Genomic DNA, 20,790 nt, shown 5'->3' on the forward strand with positions numbered 1-20,790 from the left:
CAGTCAGAATGGCTGCGATCCAAAAGTCTACAAATAATAAATGCTGGAGAGGGTGTGGAGAAAAGGGAACCCTCTTACACTGTTGGTGGGAATGCAAACTAGTACAGCCACTATGGAGAACAGTGTGGAGATTCCTTAAAAAACTGGAAATAGAACTGCCTTATGATCCAGCAACCCCACTGCTGGGCATACACACTGAGGAAACCAGAAGGGAAAGAGACACATGTACCCCAATGTTCATCTCAGCACTGTTTATAATAGCCAAGACATGGAAGCAACCTAGATGTCCATCAGCAGATGAATGGATAAGAAAGCTGTGGTACATATACACAATGGAGTATTACTCAGCCATTAAAAAGAATACATTTGAATCAGTTCTAATGAGGTGGATGAAACTGGAGCCTATTATACAGAGTGAAGTAAGCCAGAAGGAAAAACATAAATACAGTATACTAACGCATATATATGGAATTTAGAAAGATGGTAACAATAACCCGGTGTACAAGACAGCAAAAGAGACACTGATGTATAGAACAGTCTTATGGACTCTGGGAGAGGGAGAGGGTGGGAAGATTTGGGAGAATGGCAATGAAACATGTAAAATATCGTGTGGGAAATGAGTTGCCAGTCCAGGTTCGATGCACGATGCTGGATGCTTGGGGCTGGTGCACTGGGACGGCCCAGGGGGATGGTATGGGGAGGAAGGAGGGAGGAGGGTTCAGGATGGGGAGCACATGTATACCTGTGGCGGATTCATTTTGATATTTGGCAAAACTAATACAATTATGTAAAGTTTAAAAATAAAATTAGAAAAAAAAAAAAAAGAATCCACCTGCAATGCAGGAGACCTGGGTTCAATCCCTGGGTTGGGAAGATCCCCTGGAGAAGGAAAAGGCTACCCACTCCACTATTCTGGTCTGGAGAATTCCATGGACTGTATAGTCCATGGGGTTGCATAGAATCGGACACAACTGAGCAACTTTCACTTCACTTTGCCTTTGAAAATCATTGATGTGTACAGAGCTTCAGATTTTTTAAAATGTTTCTGTATCACTGGACTTAAATGAAAATGGATTTCTGATATACTCTTCACTTTCCTCCTTAGTTTTTCCTTGTCCTTTAGCATATTCTCTTTTGTTTAAAACATAGTTTCCTTCTGTTAGTACAGACTTCACTGTCTGCTTGATGTGAAATGAATTTCAGTTAATGAAACTTACGAGATTGATCTGTTCTATGTGTAGAGCAGTGCAGTATACTGTTTCAGTGTTATTGGGGTTTTTACTTCTTTGTTTTAGAAGCTGTATGGGTGTCTTTTGATGCCCCAGCTACCAAATCTAAGAAACTGCTCATCCTGGGTAGTGTGGCTTTTCTGACAGTGCAGACCCTTCTGGTTTGGTGTATATGGGAGATGACCCGGCACCCATGTGTGTAAACCTTGCATACACGTTATACAGATACAACATGTGCTGGTGAGTGTGATATCTCTAAGGAGCACTCAAGTGATAATTGAATCTTGATTATTTGTTTCCATTATTTTCAGACTGTCAGCAAAGACCTTGGCTAAATTATGGCCTTCTTTTCATCCAAGGTGCTGTGTGTTACTCTGTTTAGAAAAATGGTGCTATTGTATATCAAGAATGAAGAAGAAACGTCATCCAGAATGCCCTTTCTCTATGCTGACAGGGGGTTTCCTGCCAGAGAAATGTGCTCGCAGAGTGCCCAGCTAAAACAGAGTAGGAGAGAGGAGAAACTGCCTTTTCCAGACCCCAGTGTATGTTTTTCAGAACATCCTACCTGTTTCTTACAGATTTTTACCTTTCAGATATTTTAACTGATGCACGATTATAGTAATGATTTTGAGGTTTCTTTAGCCCATGGGAAATCCATGCTACATCTCCATCTCTCTTCCTCTGGAAAAGATTTACTGTGATTTAAGAACTTAAGTTTTAGAGTTGGAAGTGTTGTGGAGAGAGCTTTGTAAATCGTAGCCCAGTTTTGCCTGGTAAATCCTTAAGTGGCTTTTTGTAACCACTGTCTCTTTTATCAGTGCATAGGTTTCGTGAAGGCTGGTCTCAGGCAGTTTGAGGAATAATTACCAAATACCAAGTGCCAATCTCTGTGCTAGAACTTTTCTAATTTCTAATCCTCAAAATATAAGTCTGAAGGGTAATTGGTATTGGGTCTTATTTGACAGATAACTGAAGGACGCATAGCTAGCAAGTCTCAGTCAGGATTTTGAACCCAGAACTTTTTAAAAACTTTAAAGTTTATACACACCTTCAGTGTCCTGTGGTTCCTGCAGTTTGTTATTGTCATCTTCCGTAATAGAGTCCAGTCTCACTTAACTTTGATCCTTCTCAAACTGGAGTACACAATCTCTGGAGTACACAGCAGAGCATAGGGTGCATCTGAAGCTGCAGGATAAACCTGGTTCCTCATCTTGTAGTGTTAAGTTTTACTCTATGGCAAGCAACATAAACACACCGTATTAAGGCTTAGAATGTAAAATTTATGAATGTTTTAAGATAAAACACAAGACTTGCTTGCCCTAGGCCTTTCCATGATATACTTCCTGCTGCTGCTGCTGCTAAGTCACTTCAGTCACGTCCAACTCTGTGCGACCCCATAGACGGCAGCCCACCAGGCTCCCCCATCCCTGGGATTCTCCAGGCAAGAATACTGGAGTGGGTTGCCATTTCCTTCTCCAATGTGTGAAAGTGAAGTTGCTCAGTCGTGTCTTGACTCCTAGCGACCCCATGGACCGTAGCCCACCAGGCTCCTCCATCCATGGGATTTGGTGCCCTCTATGTGAATTTGAGCTAGCTTACCACTAGGAGGCACTTGAAAGTTTGAGAAAGACAATAAAAATATTCATTAATGAGAAGAGGGATTGGATAAGTTTATACATCTGTCTTCCAGCAAAAGGACTAAGATTGCTTAATCTTACCCTCTTTCAAGTAGAGCCACAAAATCCTGTGTTCCCAGCTATTTGGTGGTGAGCTGTGATACAAAGCAAGTGCTTTCAAGGCAATAAAATGATGCATGGTGCATTCTTGTGATGAAAACTGACAGTCAAAACCACTCAGAGAATACATTCAGATTCTAGAAAAAGCTTTGGCTTTGGTTGGGAATAGAGGGGACGGGGTCATTTTTTCCCCTTAATTGGTTCTATTCATATGTTTTGGCTGTGTTGATGGAGATAACGGTGCTCTGGGCAGTTAGTGAAACAATTTTGTCAGCCTTCTATCCATTTTGTGATAATTTTCACCAGTGAAGTGATTCATTTCAAAATTATCTCCCCAAGAAATAATAGCGCTGCTTATATGGTTAGTGAAACATTCAGTCACTCAATAAATATTTGAGTGCTTATTCTATGTCAGGCTGTATTCCATGTATTGAGAATATAGTTGTGAACAAGTACATCGTCAGATAATTACTGCAAAGGAAGATGAGACCAGATACAGAGCTGCTCCTGTGGACTTTTACTACATTGAACATTGAGTTATATCTGACCTAAGAGACCAGTAATGGCCATTCTAGGAACTTCTCATCACATTCTGTCCCCTGTCCCATCTCAGAAAATAATCTATTACATCACCATCTTTTTCTGTTGATATAAGACTTTTTTTTTTTCCTTCAAGCTAAGGAGTCTTCTGATGATTTTGTATAATCTCAACTCCTTTATGCTATTCCACATCAAGTCTGTTCTGTTCTCATCATGAGTTTGTCTAATAGTTTTGGCACAGTTACAGATTCTTTTCACTGGTTCAATTAGTTATATTTTATGGTGCTTTTCTAAATAGCTTTGTGAAAAATCAGATTAAAATTTGCAGCCTAGCAGCTGAAAACCATACTTTACCTCGGAGATAGTGTGTGCCTACTAAAATCTAAAACTGATAGGAAAAACACAGATTGATATTTTTGATGCCAGTAAGATTTTGGTATAAGTTTTGTTTGTGATGGGAATCATTGTGTACTATTTTTACATCATTCTATTTTGATTCCTGCCTAGCAGAGCTATTGGTAAACTGTATGCCCTGAAACATTTCTTAGACTCTCTTCAATTAAATCAGTTCTGGAAAGTATCACATAAGAGGTAGTAATTCCAGAAAGGAGCAAAGAAATGTGTGAGCTTAAGATCGCTACCTCTAAGTAAGAGAATGTCTTCATATTCTCAGACAGCTCCATAGTTTCAGAAGCAGACAGGTATACTTTAGACTGGTCAGATGGACCTTGTCAAGGGGACTAACCCAGATTAGTCTTTGTGAACATTCATGGGGTTTTGTGTTTTGTTTAATTTTCACTCTACTTGGTGGCCATGTCAAGACTTGTCCTTTTCTTAGAGTCTGACAGACGTGCCTTACAGAACCTCAGTCTTGAATTCTTTTTTTGTACTTCTGATATTAAAGCATGTTACCATTGGATGAAGGAATTTCCTTTTGGTAGGCAAACTCAGCTCTCAAACTTTTGACTCAACCAGGTTCTGCAGCAGAACTCATGTATCCATGCTGAAATCTCTTTAGCCCATAAATTAAAATAAGTCACCATGAAATCACTGCTTTGCATTCAATTACTGAATGAACAGTGAAGCAATACATTATTTTGTAGTTCAACACGAACTGAGCTGTTTGAGCACTAATTCAGACATGCTGAAGCACCCCACTCTTTGGCAGTAGCCAATGTTAGTGTTACTGTTAATGTGCCATTTAATGTGATTTAGATTAGAGGCTGGGGAAGCTTTACCACTAGCAGAAATTTTAGACGTGGGTATCAACTACAGACCTTTAGGAAAATTCTGTTTAATTTGCAGCATTTAAAGTATTCTCTTCTTGAAATTATAACCCCTCCTTTCTTCATCTTCCTGTGTACTGATTTAGTCGGTCTATAAAAAAGTGTTAGTTGCTCAGTCATGTTTGATTCTTTGCGACCCTGTGGACTGTAGCTCGCCAGGCTCCTCTGTCCATGGAATCCTCCAAGCAAGAACACTGGAGTGGGTGGCCATTCCCTTCTCCGGGGGTCTTCCCGAACCAGGGATCAAACCTGGGCCTCCTTCACTGCAGGCAAATTCTTTACTGCCTGAACCACCAGGGAACCAAGTTGACATTACTTCCTTCATGGAGAAAATAGCAGCCTCATTAAGGCAGTCCTGGGAATAATGGTAAATTGTCCCAAAAGACCACTTAAAACATAATACAGCATTTGAGATTAAAGTCATACCTTACTTTACACTCACCTCCCCTAGCTCACTGGATAACAGATATCACTGAATTTTTACAAGTGCAGTTTGATTGATTTTGTACCTGACCTGATTAGAAAGTATTACCAAACAAATGAATCTTGTCTGACTCAGGGTAATACCAGCAACTGAACTGAAACATTAGTGGCTGGTTCAGGCTAACATGACAACATTGCTTTGTTTAGTTCGGCTCTGTAGCCTCCCCTGCTCACCCCCCAATTAATATCTGCCTCAATCTGCTTGTCACTGTAGACGGGAGAGGCCCTCGCTGGGGAATGGGCTCCTGCCCTTGCTGACAGCCCCTGTTACTCTTGTCTGTCACTGTGCTGTCACCTGCGTCATATTTTCAGAGGAAGATGATAGCCTCTCAGAAACCTTTCAGTCAAAAGGAAGGCTGCCAAATAAAGTCTGAATAAGCTATAGTTTTGCTAGTTAGAAAGCATACTGAAATTGTCCTTTACTTGTGCTCTCTGGACATAGCCCAGTTAGGTGAACCTTTTTATTTCTGGCTATGTGTCTCTAATACCCCTTGCATTCTCTGTCTCTAAATCAGAGATCTTGAGTCTGGGTTGCAGCTCAGGTGTATCTGATCAGCTGAACATAAATGGAGGAGTGTCAGAATTGCTTTTCAGTTTCTCTTATATGGTTTTGAATAAAATTGACAAGCAGCATGGGGGGGCGGGGAAGAGTACATTTAGATCCTGTCCAGCTAAGATAATACTCATATAATGCTCAAATAAGAATGAAATCTAAGAAAATAAGGGCTATAAATGGGCTTTTTTCCCTTTGGAAATAACACCACTAGTGAGTGCCTTTTTTCACTACCTTTTATTGAATTTAGCATCTTTGATAATATTGCTGTTTCTCTTCCAGTGTGTTTTTTTTTCTTGCCATCAAGTCCCAACTAGGTCTATAAAGAATTCCATCTCTTTCAAACTTGAGTTGTGAGATAACCCAGAAGGGAGGATAATGGCTGGTGGGGAGAATGTGTAAGCCCATCAGAAGGTCATAAAACCAGATCAAAACCAGCACTGGGAGAAATGAGACATTCTGCATCATTGCCTTCCTTAGAAAGGGCTTTTCTTTCTGCTCAAGTTCTAGCTTCCTTTTCAATTCAGGAGATAGCTCCAAAGTAATTTCTAAACTGATAACTCTTGTTTGACTCCAGATAATAGTCAATTCTCTAAGGCAGTGGTTTTCAACCTTGTCTGTACATTGGAATCACTAGGGCAACTTTTTAAAATTCTGATGCCCAGGCTACACCTCAGAACAATTAAATCACTATGACTGGAACTGAGACTCGGGCATCAGTGGTTTTAAAAGTCCCCTTCCCCCGATGTACACAGCCCATGGGATCACAAAGACTCAGACATGACTTAGCAGCTGAACAACAACTCCCCACACTGCACACACAAAGGTGGTTGATTCCACTTTGTCTTTAAGGTTGAAAGCCATAGTTATTAGAACAAAATTGAGATAGTTATTAATACTCTTAGAAAGTTTGATACTCTAAGAAACCTCCAAGTTTCATAAGGAGAAATTGAAAACTAAAGACCTCCCATAAGCAGCTTGCTTTTGCAAATTTGTTTTCTATGGCTTCTTTCTTTTTTGACACGTATCTACCCTGTGCTCCAATCTACTTAGACTGCTCATTCTTCTTGATCATGCTTTTATTCCTACTTTTTTAACCTTTGTACATTCTGAGAAATAACCTCTCCCATTTTTGCCTTCTGTAATTTCACAAGCATCTTTTCATTATCCTTCAGCCAAAAGGAGGCTCTTCTCTCTAGAACTTTGCTTTTTTTGTGTTAGCATGTTCTGTATGGTTTTGCATTCGTGTTTTATTTTTCTGCTAGTTTGTAAAGCCTGGATCTGGTTTGTCTGTGTATCCCCCCCATCACCTGGCATCTTTACATTCCCCATTGTACCTTTTCTCCAACAAACGTTATGTAAGTGTGTGTTTGAATAAAAGGACTCTCGTGCTCTGGATGTGGGCTGTTCTAGGAACAGGGAGAAGGCAGAAGCGTAATGTCCTTTCCGTTTGCTGTCATGTTTCCAGTTACTCAGAGTCTTGGTTGTGATGACCTTTTCATCTGTCTCTGCCTGCGACATGTCGTCCCAGGTCCAACCATTACGTAGTCTTCAGAACCAGGTTTTGGAAGTGTTGACTCAGGTTTGGAGTGCTCTGTAGCCTAGTGCAGAGCAGCTTATTTGTGCCCGTTAGGCAGTGCCTGTCTGGGTGGGGTTTTTTTTTTTTTTCCTGCTATGATGGAAACAGAATGTCATAAGTCCCATTCTTTTTCAATATATATATTATTTTTGAGATTTGACAACTCAGTTTTATGTATCTGTTCACTGAGAAGTTTTATGTATCTGTTCACTCTCTCTCAAATCCTGAAGATAGTACAGTTTTTTTTTTTAACACATCCATAGCATCGAGCTCTCCAAGTTTCTATCACTAAATGATAATAAAGGAAACTGTTTTGTAAAGCAGACAAGGCATTTGGTGATTCAGAGATGAATTTTAGATACACAGAACTAGGGAAGCAGCAGTGTGAAATTGTAACACAAAAAAAGTGGCGTTGGCCTTTTCAACAGCACGGTTAGTTTGGTGTATGTGTGTTTTATGTTTCTTCATGCTAGCTGTTTTCAGCTTCAGTTCTTTTAAATACTTTTGTCCTGAAATTCAGGGTGAATTATATCAGAGCCCTGGCGGGGTGTGGGGGGTGGTGGGAGGCAGAGCTAAGACCATGTGGAATTATTTTCCTGTCACCAAGCTACTTATGTTAATCTAATTCTTTAGTAGCTAACATCCTTTTAAATAATCGACTTCAGAGAAATCACAGCATTTTCCCCTTAATTGTACTGGCTGTGAGAGTTGAAAAATGGCAAGCCTTCCCACTTCCTCCCCAGGTAGGCTATCCTCCTAACCCAGCTGTTTGCTTTCTTAGCAAAGTTCTAAACTGAAAATCCCTCTTGTTCCAGCTGTAATTTTTGGAGCTTGAAATTGCAGTTCACTAATGGTTTGGCCCCCACTTTCTCAGTGAGGCAGCAAGTTTTGTAGTTCAAAGCACATTTTCATTTTTGTTTTCTTTTTTCCCCCTCAAATTTCCTTTTAAAAAATAAGACGTATCCAAAACATTACTACCTGGAGATAGAGCTTTTTGGAATATGTAAATTCTTTAAATGCTGTTTGGGTTTGTGTCTGTGTACCCCAGTGGAAAGATTGGATCTGAAACATCCCTGAGGTGTCCCAGCTCCATCTTTTTTCCAGGTTTTCTCGAAACTCCCACACATCATCATGTCCCCTACTTAGTTCCCTTAGGATGTATTTCTTTGCAATCTAGAATTTCTTTAGACTTTGGGAGTGAAGTTGAATAGCATGTGTTCCCCGCAAACTTGGTAGAGCAATTTGCACATTCTTTATGGGCATCTAGTACTTAGCTAAATGAACTCTACCTTTCTCTCCTCTCTCTCCTTCTCTCTTTCAGCTTGGCAGTGACCTTGGCGGGGGCATTGGAGGAAGTCCGGCAGTAAGTGCCATCGGTTTTTTCACCATGGGATGCGCTGCCCCCGTTTGATGCCTTTCCTATGCGCACCTTCTCAGACCAGCCACCGCTGCTGTCTAGCCCTGTACACCAGAACCTCTATGGCAGTGTTAAGAAGAGTAGATAGTAGTGTAGGGTTACTTGGAATCTTTGGAACTATACATCACATGTGCTGTAAGGGTGTCTTTAGGGATTGGCGCTCTGGTGTCTACAGAGTTCTTTGTCTTCCTGATGGTAAAGAGCCAGAGGAAATGAAACCTCCCATCTTGATGTGAGAATACCCTTATTCTCTTCTGTCATCTACAAAGAGCTTGAGAGACAGCTGGACTCCAAGTGAGACTCTCCTCGTAAAAGAATTGGGGAGTATGAGTATCCATCTCCCCCAGGAGAGTTTCCTGGGGATACTATAGGCCTTTTGCACAGAATCATGGAAGCTAAAATTGGAAACAAATAGAAAAAACCTTGGGTTACTGTGTTCCTGATCCTGCTGATTACTCTTTTAATAGAACGTCTAAAGAGTGTGTATATCTTTTCAATGATGACAAAATAACCATGATGATTTAAAGGACAGAATATATGAGTTAAACTCCTAAGAATATTGTAATTATGGTGTGTTCTTACTGATTTCCCGATAACTTAAAATAGATAACAACACTTGAAGGACTATTAATCTGTTCTTGCTGATCTCCCTGCTCCCCTTCCCTTTTCTTCCCTGCAGGTGGGACAGTCCTTCATCCCATCATCAGTGCCTGCAACCTTTGCTCCCTCCCCTACTCCTGCTGTGGTCAGCAGTGGTCTGAATGACCTGTTTGAACTCTCCACGGGGATAGGCATGGCACCTGGTGGATATGTGGCTCCTAAGGCTGTAAGTAACACAACACTTTGTGGACAGGACCGGAATTATTTAACGTTTAACATTTGCATTACTCCCACTGATAATAAGTCCAAGGTTGGGGCCCTTGTTCTGGAGAATTTATGAGGAAGATGAATGGTAGCCTCAAACCTAGCAATAAGAAGCGCCATAGCACCCTTATTAACCATTTTTATAGTTAGACTTAAAATTGGAAATGTTAAGCGTTTACGTTTTGTTCTGTAGTTTAGAAATATTGCCTTGCTTGTCAGCACTGAAATCAATCTAGTGCTTTGAACTGATACACAGTTCAAAGCAGAGAGGGAAAGACATAACATTTTACTTCGTATTCCTTCTCCTCTCCTTTTCCACTGGTATTGCATGTGGATTCTAGAGTGCCATTGCTCAGACTTGGTTTTCATGCGTCTTAGTGCACCTTTTTAGAGTTTTGATTTAGGTTAGTGTTGTTGATATCTTTCTAGTCTCAGCCTCTCTTGATGTCATGCTCAAAAGGAAATTCAGAAGAGGAAGGGGAAACTTCTGTAAATGAAGCTTATTTCAGCATCTTAACTGCCTAACAAAGTGAAATCTTAATTTCATCTTTATTTACTCAAAAACAGCAGTGAGATGAATCCTGTCTGATTTCATTGGGCCTTATGCTGTATTTTAGGTCTGGCTGCCTGCAGTAAAGGCTAAAGGCCTGGAGATTTCAGGAACATTTACTCACCGCCAAGGGCATATCTATATGGAAATGAACTTCACCAACAAAGCTCTGCAGCACATGACAGACTTCGCAATTCAGTTTAACAAGAATAGGTAAGAAATCTAAGTTCCCCAGCTTAATCCTGAGACAGCAGTGTACCTTGTGTCTAACAAGTGAGTGTTCCATTAAGCAGTGGGTAAAAGCTCTTGTATTGGCAGATGCTCCATGTAGACTGAGCGAAGGCTCTTGTATATCTCTTCAGTGGTCAGCTTTAACTCTGGAGGCTCTAGGCAATTCTACCGAGAAGGTTGTCCATATGGAATAAGGAAACCAGGACTGACTGCCGTAAAGGATTCTAGAACTAGTATGTCTTTATTAACACAGTTTACCAAAAAAAATACTTTAAGTTGAAATCCATTTATATGGTTAATAATAATTATTTTGCATCTGAGTGCCAGACATTTCTAGGTACTAAAGCTAGAGTGATGAAACAAACCAATGTGTGTCTCAGATGTGTGCCCAGTGTTTGTAACTTGGGCTTCCCTGGTGGCTCAGCTGGTAAATAATCCTCCTGCAATCTGGGAAACCTGGGTTCGATGCCTGGGATGGGAAGATGCCCTGGAGAAGGGAAAGGCTACCCACTCCAGTATTCTGGCCTGGAGAATTCCATGGACTGTATAAACTTTTGTTTGACTGTCCAAGTCCAGTGATGTTTCTAGGATATTCCTGGTGTTGACCAGTGTTAGTTTTTCCTCGAATAAGGTGTGCCTTTTCAGTGTGTGTCTAGAGCCCACATTTTGGTGAGAAAAATGAATGGACTTTGGCTGCTCCAAAAAATATGGAAGACAGTCTGCCTGTTAACTGAATAATCACATAGAGGCAGACAGTTTGCTTTTAGCAGTGGAAGCTCTGCCATAATGGGGAAGAGAGTTACGATAGATGAGAGCTTGTTCAGCTTTCCACCTGCTTGTCTCCTTTCCTTTCATTCTTGTCAGTTGTCATTTTGTCATTTCTGCATTTTATTCTTTCACTTTTATCCTCATCTTTGTTTCTTCTTGAGTTTGTGCTTGCTGCCAGTCCTTTTATTTACATTTCCATGATCATTTCTTGTATGTCTTCTAGTAGGTTCCTCAACAAGGCCTCATCAACAATCTTTGAATTCTTACATGGTCAAAGTCATGACTTACATGCTTGAAAATTCTTGACTCAAGATCTTTGTTTTACTTCACAGTTGTTTGTCATTTAATATTCCTGAGGAAAAATTCATTACCAGCATGGTTTTTCCCTGTATGTATAAGTAATTTGATCATTTTGTTTGACTGTCCACAGTTTTGAAGTCCAGTAATTTTTCTAGGGTAATCCCTGTGTTGATCAATGTTAGTTTTTCCTGGAATAAGGTGTCCCTTTCAGTGTGTTCCTTGAAGTCCTGTATCTCTGGAAAGTTTTCAGGGTTTATGTGTTTAACCTTTTGTACTGTTCCATTGTTTATATTTTCTTCTTTGGAGAATTATGTATTTATTGACTTTGTCTGTTACATGTACTGTTTTTCTCCCTAATATTTTCTTATCTATAAATATTGGAATATGTATCTCATGACCTTTTTTTTAACCCATAACCACAGCACCATTATTAAACTCAAAAAGTCTTTAATATTATTAAGTTCTTTAATATCATTAATATTATTAAGTTCTTTAACATCATTAGCAGATTATTGCAGTTCTCTGTTGTTGTTGTACAGCTTGTTTTATCTGAACAGGATCCCATTGGTCCCCATATATACTAATTAATTGATATGTGTCTTAAGTCTCTTTTAACCTCCTCTCTCTTCCTTTTAACCTCCTCCTCTTTCTTCCTTGAAATTTATTTGTAGATGAAATTAGATCTTTTATCAGTAGAGTTCTCCACAGTCTATATTCTGCTGAGTATATGTAAATTGGTCTACAGGCTTAATTAGATTTAGATTTGGTCTTCTGACTGGAGTGCTTCATGAGTAGTGGTGACCTTTTTCTTCATTTCTGTTTTATTTGCTTTTTCTTATTTTATTCTCTGTGTCTCTTACTGTTTTTACTATGATGTCTCTTTTCTTGTTCTTTGTAGCTTTGTCTCTGCCAGTATAATCATACCTTTTCTATAATGTTTTGTAAATGAAATTACATAGTATGGAGTCTTCTGCATTAGATTTCTTTCACCTAGCATAATGCCTTGAGGTGTTTCACTAGTCTGTTTATTGTTGAGTAGTATCTCCGTGATGCGTGTAGCACGATTTGTTTACCCTTTCACCAGTTGGTAGAAGTGGGGGTTGTTTCCAGTTTTATCTTTCATGGCTAAAGCGCCTATGAATATTCATGTACAAGTCTTTGTGCGGAACTGTGTTTTCATTTTTTCTGGGTGAATGCCTAGCAGTGGTATTGCTGGGTCATACGGTAAGTGTGCATGTTCCAGCTTCCATTTTCTCACCAGTGCTAGCCGTTCTTGTAGATGTATAGTAGTATCTCTCTACTAACTAACAATACTGAGCATTTTTTTCATAATCTTGTTGACTAATCTTATATCTTCTTTGATGAAGTATTTTCTCAGATCATTCCTTTTTCTTTTTTAAAAAAATTGTTTGTCCTATTATCAAGTAGTAAGGTTTTTTATATTTTCTGGCTATGAGTACTTTCAGATATGCCTTGGAAATATCTTCTCCCAGTCTGTAGCTTACTTTTACTTTCTTAGTGTTTTCCAAGGAACAGGCTTTTTATTGAAACATAGTTTACTTTACAATTTTTTCCTTTTTAAGTCTTGCTTTTTGTGTTCTGTTTATCAAATCTTTGCCTGACCTTCAGTTATTAGTACAATTAAAAATTTTTTTTCTAATAGAAATGGCAATCAATAAAGCTCTTATGTTCCCCTTTATAATTCATTTTGAGATAATTTTGGTGAGATAATATGGTGTACTGTGCATATCCAGTTGTGTCCGACTCTTCACGGCCCCATGGATTGTAGCCCACCAGGCTTCTCTGTCTATGGAATTTTCCAGGCAAGAGTACTGGAGTAGGTTGCCATGCCCTCCTCCAGGGGATCTTCCCGACCCAGAATTCCTCATCTCTTGAATTGGCATGTGGATTCTTTACCATTAGCGCCACCTGGGAAGCCCAGTATGGTGTAAAGTAAGAGTCAAAGTAAAGTCTTTTTTAGTAGTAAATCTTGAAGTCATATAGTGTAAACCCTCCAACTATGTTCTTTTTCAAAAATTGTTTTGGGCAATTCTAGGTCTTTTTTCTGCTTGGATTTTGATGGAAGGTATAGGGAATGTATAGATCAGTTTGGGGAAGAGCTGACAACAAACAATACTGAGTCTTCTAATCCATCAGCATAGCATCTCTCTCCATTTATGTAGGACATCTTTAACTTCCCTCTACAGTACTTCATAATTTTTCACGTACAGATCTTACACATCTTTTGTTGTATTTAAGTGTTTCATAGTTTTGATGTTACAGTAAGTAGCATGTTTTAACTTTTGGTTGCTGCTGCTGCTGCCAAGTTGCTTCAGTTGTGTCCAACTCTGTGCGACCCCAGAGACGGCAGCCCATCAGGCTCCCCTGTCCCTGGGATTCTCCAGGCAAGAACACTGGAGTGGGTTGCCATTTCCTTCTCCAATGCATGAAAGTGAAAAGTGAAAGTGAAGTCGCTCAGTCGTGTCCGACTCCTAGCAACCCCATGGACTGCAGGAGTAGGGTGCCATTGCCTTTGGTTGCTAGTATATAGAAATACAGTTGATTTTTGTATATTGAACTTGTATCTTGCAACTTCAATAAACTTACTTATCAGAACTGTAGCCTTTTTTTAAGATTCTCTATGGTGTTCCACATAGATGAATCATGAGAGCAAGATCAAAAGGGCAGAATAGTTTTTGACCCATAAATGTTAATACCAGAATGATTTGATGTGTCTACTCAAAATCATTTATTACATTTGGGACTCTAAAGTATAGTTTATCTAGGAAAAGGAAAATGTTTCTCCTGCTGTTCTGAAATTGATACTGCCTAAAAAACTCTAGTTATGTTATATTATAATCTCATCTTTCTTCCTGAGGCTAATTAGAGCATAAATTCAATGTAAATTTATATCATTAAGTTGTTCATTTGTTATACCCGTGGCCCAACTTTTATCTTTCAGTTTGGGGAAGTCATACATTTTTGTTTTTATGTGACTTCAAACTCAGACTTTTCCTAGCTCTTTACTATTCTTATATTATTACCATGCAAGCTTCTGTGAGAAGTCTAACTGTGGTGGATACTCATTGCCTGCCTTAGGCTAAGAAAGTGGCCAGGTTTGAGTCTACAGCATGTCTTTTGTCCTTTGGAATATTGTTTTGAATGTTTAAGCCGTTCAATTCTGCTTTACTTAGAGTGGCTTTTTCCCAATGATTGTGTCCTATGTAAGTAAACAAAGAAAAAAGAAAGTGAGTTACTGTAAATCATCCTCTGGGCTGACTGGGCAGGTTGTCAAGCTAGTGAAATAGCGTAATGTACTTTGCAGGGTGGGTATTTTCCCAAGGATTATCTAAAGACAGATGTATAAAAAAGATGTTTATCAAACCTGCCCCTCTAGTGACATGATAAACGTAAGAAAACTTTAGAATCAGGGCATTAGCTAACCAGTTCTCTGCTGCTGAATGTTTTCTCCTTCCTCTGATCTATTTCATGGAAAACAGATGCTATGTGGTAACCAGTGTTCACAGCAAATTAGAATTGGGCACCTTAGCTCCTGCTGTTCCTTCCATTTAATTTTGTTAAAAATTATGTTTCCTTGTATAAAAAGCCATTGAAACCTAAAGATGTGTCTAAACCCTGCCTCCTAATTAACCTCTAGGATTTCTTCACCCTCTCTTCTAGCTTTGGTGTCATCCCTAGCACTCCTCTGGCCATCCATACACCACTGATGCCAAACCAGAGCATTGATGTCTCCCTGCCCCTCAACACCTTGGGCCCTGTCATGAAGATGGAACCTCTGAACAACCTGCAGGTTAGACTTTTACTTCACTCTGAGTGTACAGGTTGATTTCTTGCCAATTTTATTTTTATATGTAAAGCAAGTCCTCTCAGATTTAGTCATGGAATAGGGTTTGAAATGACTCTGTGGAGAAGACTTATTTTTCGTTAAAATACACACACACAAAAGTCATACATTGACACAGAAAGTTGCTAATTTTTTTTAACTCAACAAACAAAAACTTTTCAAGGTGTTATTTACAAACTTTTTTCTTAAGACTTTCATAAAAGGGAATTTGAATGTTGTAAGAGTAGATTTCCCAGAGAAGGCAGTGGCACCCCACTCCAGTACCCTTGCCTGGAAAATCCTATGGACGGAGGAGCCTGGTAGGCTGCAGTCCGTGGGGTCACTAAGAGTCAGACATGACATAGCAACTTCACTTTCACTCTTCACTTTCATGCATTGGAGAAGGAAATGGCAACCCATTCCAGTGTTCTTGCCTGGAGAATCCCAGGGACGGGGGAGCCTGGTGGGCTACCATCTATGGTGTTGCACAGAGTTGGACACGACTGAAGCAGCTTAACAGCTGCAGCAGCAAGAGTAGATTTCAGGAAAGCTATGTGGAGGTCATCTTTGAACACACTGCCATAAATAGTTGAGTTATCTGTATAATATGCATGTGGTAAGTGTAACATCAACTTAGAGGAGCTTAGAACTTTATCATGTCTATAAGAGCCTCTCTATCTTGAAAATACTGAATTTTTAGAATGCTTAAGTCCTAGCTTAGAGTTTGATTTCATTTGCATCACTTTGAATTTCTGTTTGAAATAAGCCTTCTGGGGTTTAAGCAACGTGAAGGTAGAGTAGTAAGCATGTGAATTGAAGTCACAGCAACCTGAAGGGATAAAATACAGATACAAGCCTGGAAGTTGAGGGTTTTAATGTTCACAAGGACAGAAGAGACCACCTTGGGCCGACCTGAGATGGGGAACTGTAACTGAGCTTTGCATAAAGCTGACTCCCTGAAAGGGCAAGCCCCTCAGTGAAAGGGGAACTAGAAACACATTTCCACAGAGGCCAGTGATGGGAGGAAGTTCTCTCTGACCAGGGTTCTGGTGGCTTCTTGTGAAAAATCCAGAGCCTGATTTATACTGCATAGGTACAGAATTCTCCAAACCAGTAAATGAGTGTAAAGTTGGACCAGAACTGATAGAGCCTGGGATGCGTGGCAGAAGCAAATGCAAAAATGGCCCTTTTGCAACAATTTTGAACTTCAAGGCCATCAGGACTCCCATCTGAAAAGAAAATCTCTACTGAAAGTGAGCTCACAATTTAACAAAAAAAGAAAAAGGGAATGATGTACTGTGACTGACAAAAGACTCAACTAAGAGGATTGGGCATCTCCTTCTACCAAGAACTTGAGAGAATAGTCTGAATGAGACTATAAAATACGCTTTAAATGATCAACAAAAAATAACAACCTTCCACTTTTCAGGTAGGATCCCATTGCTCGGTGTCTTGGAAATACCAGTGTGGGATCCTAGTACTCATGGTGAGACAGCAACAGTAAAATTACTAAGAGTTGAAACTAATGTTCTCCATGATGGGAGAACAGTACCAGCACACCAGGCCTGCTTGCCAGTTGACTGATTACCTTGCTGCCTCAGTAGTTGACTGCTTCTTTTTCAGCAAAGAGTTTGATGATAAAGAGTGACAATGAGTGAGTCACAATATAACTTGGCTCAGTCTAGGAGAGCAGAACAAGGATTACTGTGCAGAAGGAATTGGCTATGCTGCTATGATGAGACTAATGTGTTGAGGGGCTTTTCCAACATAGAATCCTAAAGTAAGTAAGTAACCCAAATTTACATCTGCTCTCTTTTCATGGAAATCTAACCTCCTGTTGGCTCACAGAGCCTCAAGCCAAATATTTGAGGTCAGTCAGCATGGGTGCGAGAATGCTTTACTGTAGCAGTAGGAAAAGGAATTTGGGTCACAGAAATCAGGGCAAATTTCCTCCTCCTAAAACCAAAAGGGAACTGTGAATAAATGTCAGTTTACTTCCCTATTTGCATTTCCACTTCACATTCAGTAAAATGAACACCCCAGATGGGAACCCTCACGTGAGTTGATCTTTTTGTTTGGCTACATGGCATGTGGGATCTTGGTTCCCCAACTGAGGATTGAACTGGTGTCTCTTACACTGGAAGCCCAGAGTCTTAACTACTAGACCACCAGGGAAGTCCCAGGAACCCTCATAAAATAGGTTGAATCTTAGTCCAAATCCTTCTCTCGCATTAGAACTAGCAAGTTTTTCATTTTCACAAACCTGACATTAAAAAAAAACTTGTGATTTTTCCATCTAAGCAGAATGTAATAAAGCAGTTCAACTTCTCTAGAGAAAACAAATTTTCCATCTGTAGTCAACTACTGATTCTCCATGCTTTCCCATGGATTCTTTCCTTTTAAGGATGTCATAATTACGGCTATTTTCTCATTTAATTGGCATTGCCCAATAGGGAAGATAAGCAAAAACTTGAAAACAGATGAAGTTTTTCCCCCTGAGAGCAGCTCTATTTAATGTCTGCTAGTGGAAGTTGAAACTAATGATTAACTGAAGATGGTGGGTTACCTTAGTTTTCAGCTTCTATTCTGCTCTTGTCCCAATATGAATAAAGAGTCAGATCTTAACTTCAATAGGCTTTGACCATAAAGATCCAGATAAAGCCAGGTAAAGATTGATTGACATTTAAACATTATAAATATATATGTTTAAATTCAAGAGCTCATGCAGGAAAAATTAGTGCTTTTCTAGTACTGCAGACCATAAAATTAGAAAAGAAAAAAAGAGTTTTAGGAAATGAAATTTGGGAAGCAGTGCGAGTTTTAGCTGTTTTGGCTAATTTGATATCTATATATAGGACAGACAAATCAGACTAGCCTCCAGAACTATAATGTAGCATTTAGTACAAAAACTTTTCATTAAAAATATCATCAAACTGCTTACTGACCTATGGTCTTTTTGAACCATTATTGAAAAAAAGACACTGTTCTCTTAAAATGTAAAATAGATTATACCTTAGAAGGAGCATTAAATACCTAGTAGAAATTTGAACCTAGAAAATCTACTGTACTAATAATGTTGGTTATCAAAAGCCTTTGTGAATCCAACTTATAAATATTACACAAAGCAAACTTTAGCTTGCCGCACCGGGAGCTTCTCTTGAGTTTAGCATACTGCTGCTGCTAAGTCACTTCAGTCGTGTCCGACTCTGTGCGATCCCATAGACGGCAGCCCACCAGGCTCCTCCGTCCCTGGGATTCCCCAGGCAAGAACACTGGAGTGGGTTGCCATTTCCTTCTCCAATGCATGAAAGTGAAAAGTGAAAGTGAAGTCGCTCAGTCGTGTCTGACCCTCAGCCACCCCATGGACTGCAGCCTTCCAGGCTCCTCCATCCATAGGATTTTCCAGGCAAGAGTACTGGAGTGGGATGCCATTGCCTTCTCCGATAAATATTACACAAAGCAAAGTTTGGCTTGCCCCACCGGGAGCTTCTCCTGAGTTTAGCATACTATATTCCTTTAAAAAAAGAGAATTGATGCCCTGTATTTAAATAAAACAAAAACCTTAACAAATGTCTAAATGAATTTTGTCTAAAAGAGCTTTCTCTGACTTTGATATCTTTTTCACTTCATCTGTTTCATCTGTGTTACTTGCTTAGAAACATTTTCCCAGTATACTCCTTCAAACTTGACACCTGGCAAGTGACTGCTTCTTCAAGTCAATGTCTTCAAAAGTACAATAGAATTGTGACATAACATGTTCATCCCAGTCTTTGTATGGATGCTGTGGAGTTCTCAAATTTGCTTGGCCTCCTTTTTCACCAAGCTGTGAACTTCCGTGAGAACGTTGGTAGGTCTGTGAATATACAGTTTAGAGTTAACTAGTTCTAGAGTTAGCTAAGAAAAACCGAGTTCCCAGCCTTCTCTTCCAACTTATGGCCATTGCTGCTACTGCTAAGTCGCTTCAGTGGTGTCCAGCTCTGTGTGACCCCATGGACTGTAGCCTACCAGGTTCCTCCGTCCGTGGGATTTTCCAGGCAGGAGTACTGGAGTGGGGTGCCATTGCCTTCTTATGGCCATTATCTGTGTACATATTCCCAATCCTCATATTTTCCTGATTAGAACTGTCTTAGGATTTCCTTTAATTAGTATTCATTGTTCATGTTACTGTGATTATATATACTCCTCAGAGCCGAACTATATAGTGTGATTATTTTTCTTCATAAAACTTTTTATAAGTAATTAGATATTTACCCATTAAGACTTGTCTCTATTTGTTTGCTTAATTTTTTGTGTTAACTGTCATTCATTCCCAAATTCCAGTGAGATCAAACTCTTCAAAATAGTCCTACCAATTTCACTCTTAAAGTCTCCTTTGGGAGCTGTTTGACTGCTTTAATCTGGAATGATTTTCTTCCACACCTGAAACTGTCATCCTGTGAACTCTCTTCACCATAGCCCCGAGGATTTATTCTCTTCATCTGTCTTGTATGTTGGGTCTCCTCTTGTATTTTTCCTTCCTTGATTTACTCCTTCATTTTGATGAAGAACATACTCCAGTAGCTTCCTAAAAATAGGTGTTCAGTTCAGTTCAGTTCAGCTGTGCAGTTGTGTCCGACTCTTTGCGACCCCATGGGACTGCAGCAGGCCAGGCCTCCTTGTCCATCAGCAGCGTGTCATTGATGCCATCCAACTATCTCATCCTTTGTGGTCCCCTTGTCCTCCCGCCTTCAGTCTTTCCCAGCATTGAGGTCTTTTCAAGGAGTCAGTTCTTCACATCAGGTGGCGAAAGTATTGGATAGGTGTGTAGAGTAAAATTTTAAACAGGTAGCAACTTTACATGTTTTAGAATGTTTTTTTCTTCACACTTATATGATGGTTTCTGTATATCTTTCTAGATGAGAAATAGTTTTCCTCCTAGTCTGAAGTCATTCTGATTCTTGATCCTTTTCTGTGCCGTGTTCTCTCTGAATGAAAGCTTGTACAATCCTTTGCCTTTCCCTCTTCTGAAATTTCCCAGTGATATGCCTTGGTTTGTGTCTTTTTTCACCCACTGCACTAGGTCCTTATTGCGCTTTTTCAGTGTGGAAACTTGTATCCTTCAGTTCTGGCAACTTTTCTTTTTTATAGATCTCCTTTCACTTTCTTTGTCTCTCTTATTGGAAGTCTTGCTCTTAGAATGTTGACCTTCCTGGACCAATCTTCTGCTTTTTGTCCTATTTTCCATCTCCTGCTCTTTTTTTTTTTTGCCATAACCACGTGACATGCAGGCTCTTAGTTCCCTGAGCAGGGATTGAACCTACACCCCCTGCAGTGGCTGTGCAGTCTTAACCGCTGGACCACCAGGGAAGTCCTTCTTTTTGCTCTATTTTCTAAAAACTTTTTATGAAAAAATTTTAACTCTCCGAAAGTA

The 20,790-nt window shown here is 39.7% G+C and overlaps 1 protein-coding gene across 2 annotated transcripts in view; it reads left to right on the forward strand.

The window, feature by feature from the left end:
- AP2B1 (adaptor-related protein complex 2, beta 1 subunit) overlaps positions 1-20,790 on the forward strand; it is a 110,386-nt gene that overhangs the window by 59,586 nt on the left and 30,010 nt on the right. Inside the window, exons 15-18 of one of the 2 annotated variants that reach the window (XM_010861507.1) lie at positions 8,728-8,769; positions 9,503-9,649; positions 10,305-10,450; positions 15,218-15,347. In XM_010861507.1, the coding sequence (XP_010859809.1) occupies positions 8,728-8,769; positions 9,503-9,649; positions 10,305-10,450; positions 15,218-15,347 (465 nt within the window). The remainder of the gene's footprint in view (positions 1-8,727; positions 8,770-9,502; positions 9,650-10,304; positions 10,451-15,217; positions 15,348-20,790) is intronic. The other variant, XM_010861508.1, reaches the window with a different exon arrangement.

The sequence above is a fragment of the Bison bison genome, unplaced genomic scaffold, assembly GCF_000754665.1.
Source record: "Bison bison bison isolate TAMUID 2011002044 unplaced genomic scaffold, Bison_UMD1.0 scf7180017864472, whole genome shotgun sequence".
NCBI lineage: Eukaryota > Metazoa > Chordata > Mammalia > Artiodactyla > Bovidae > Bison > Bison bison.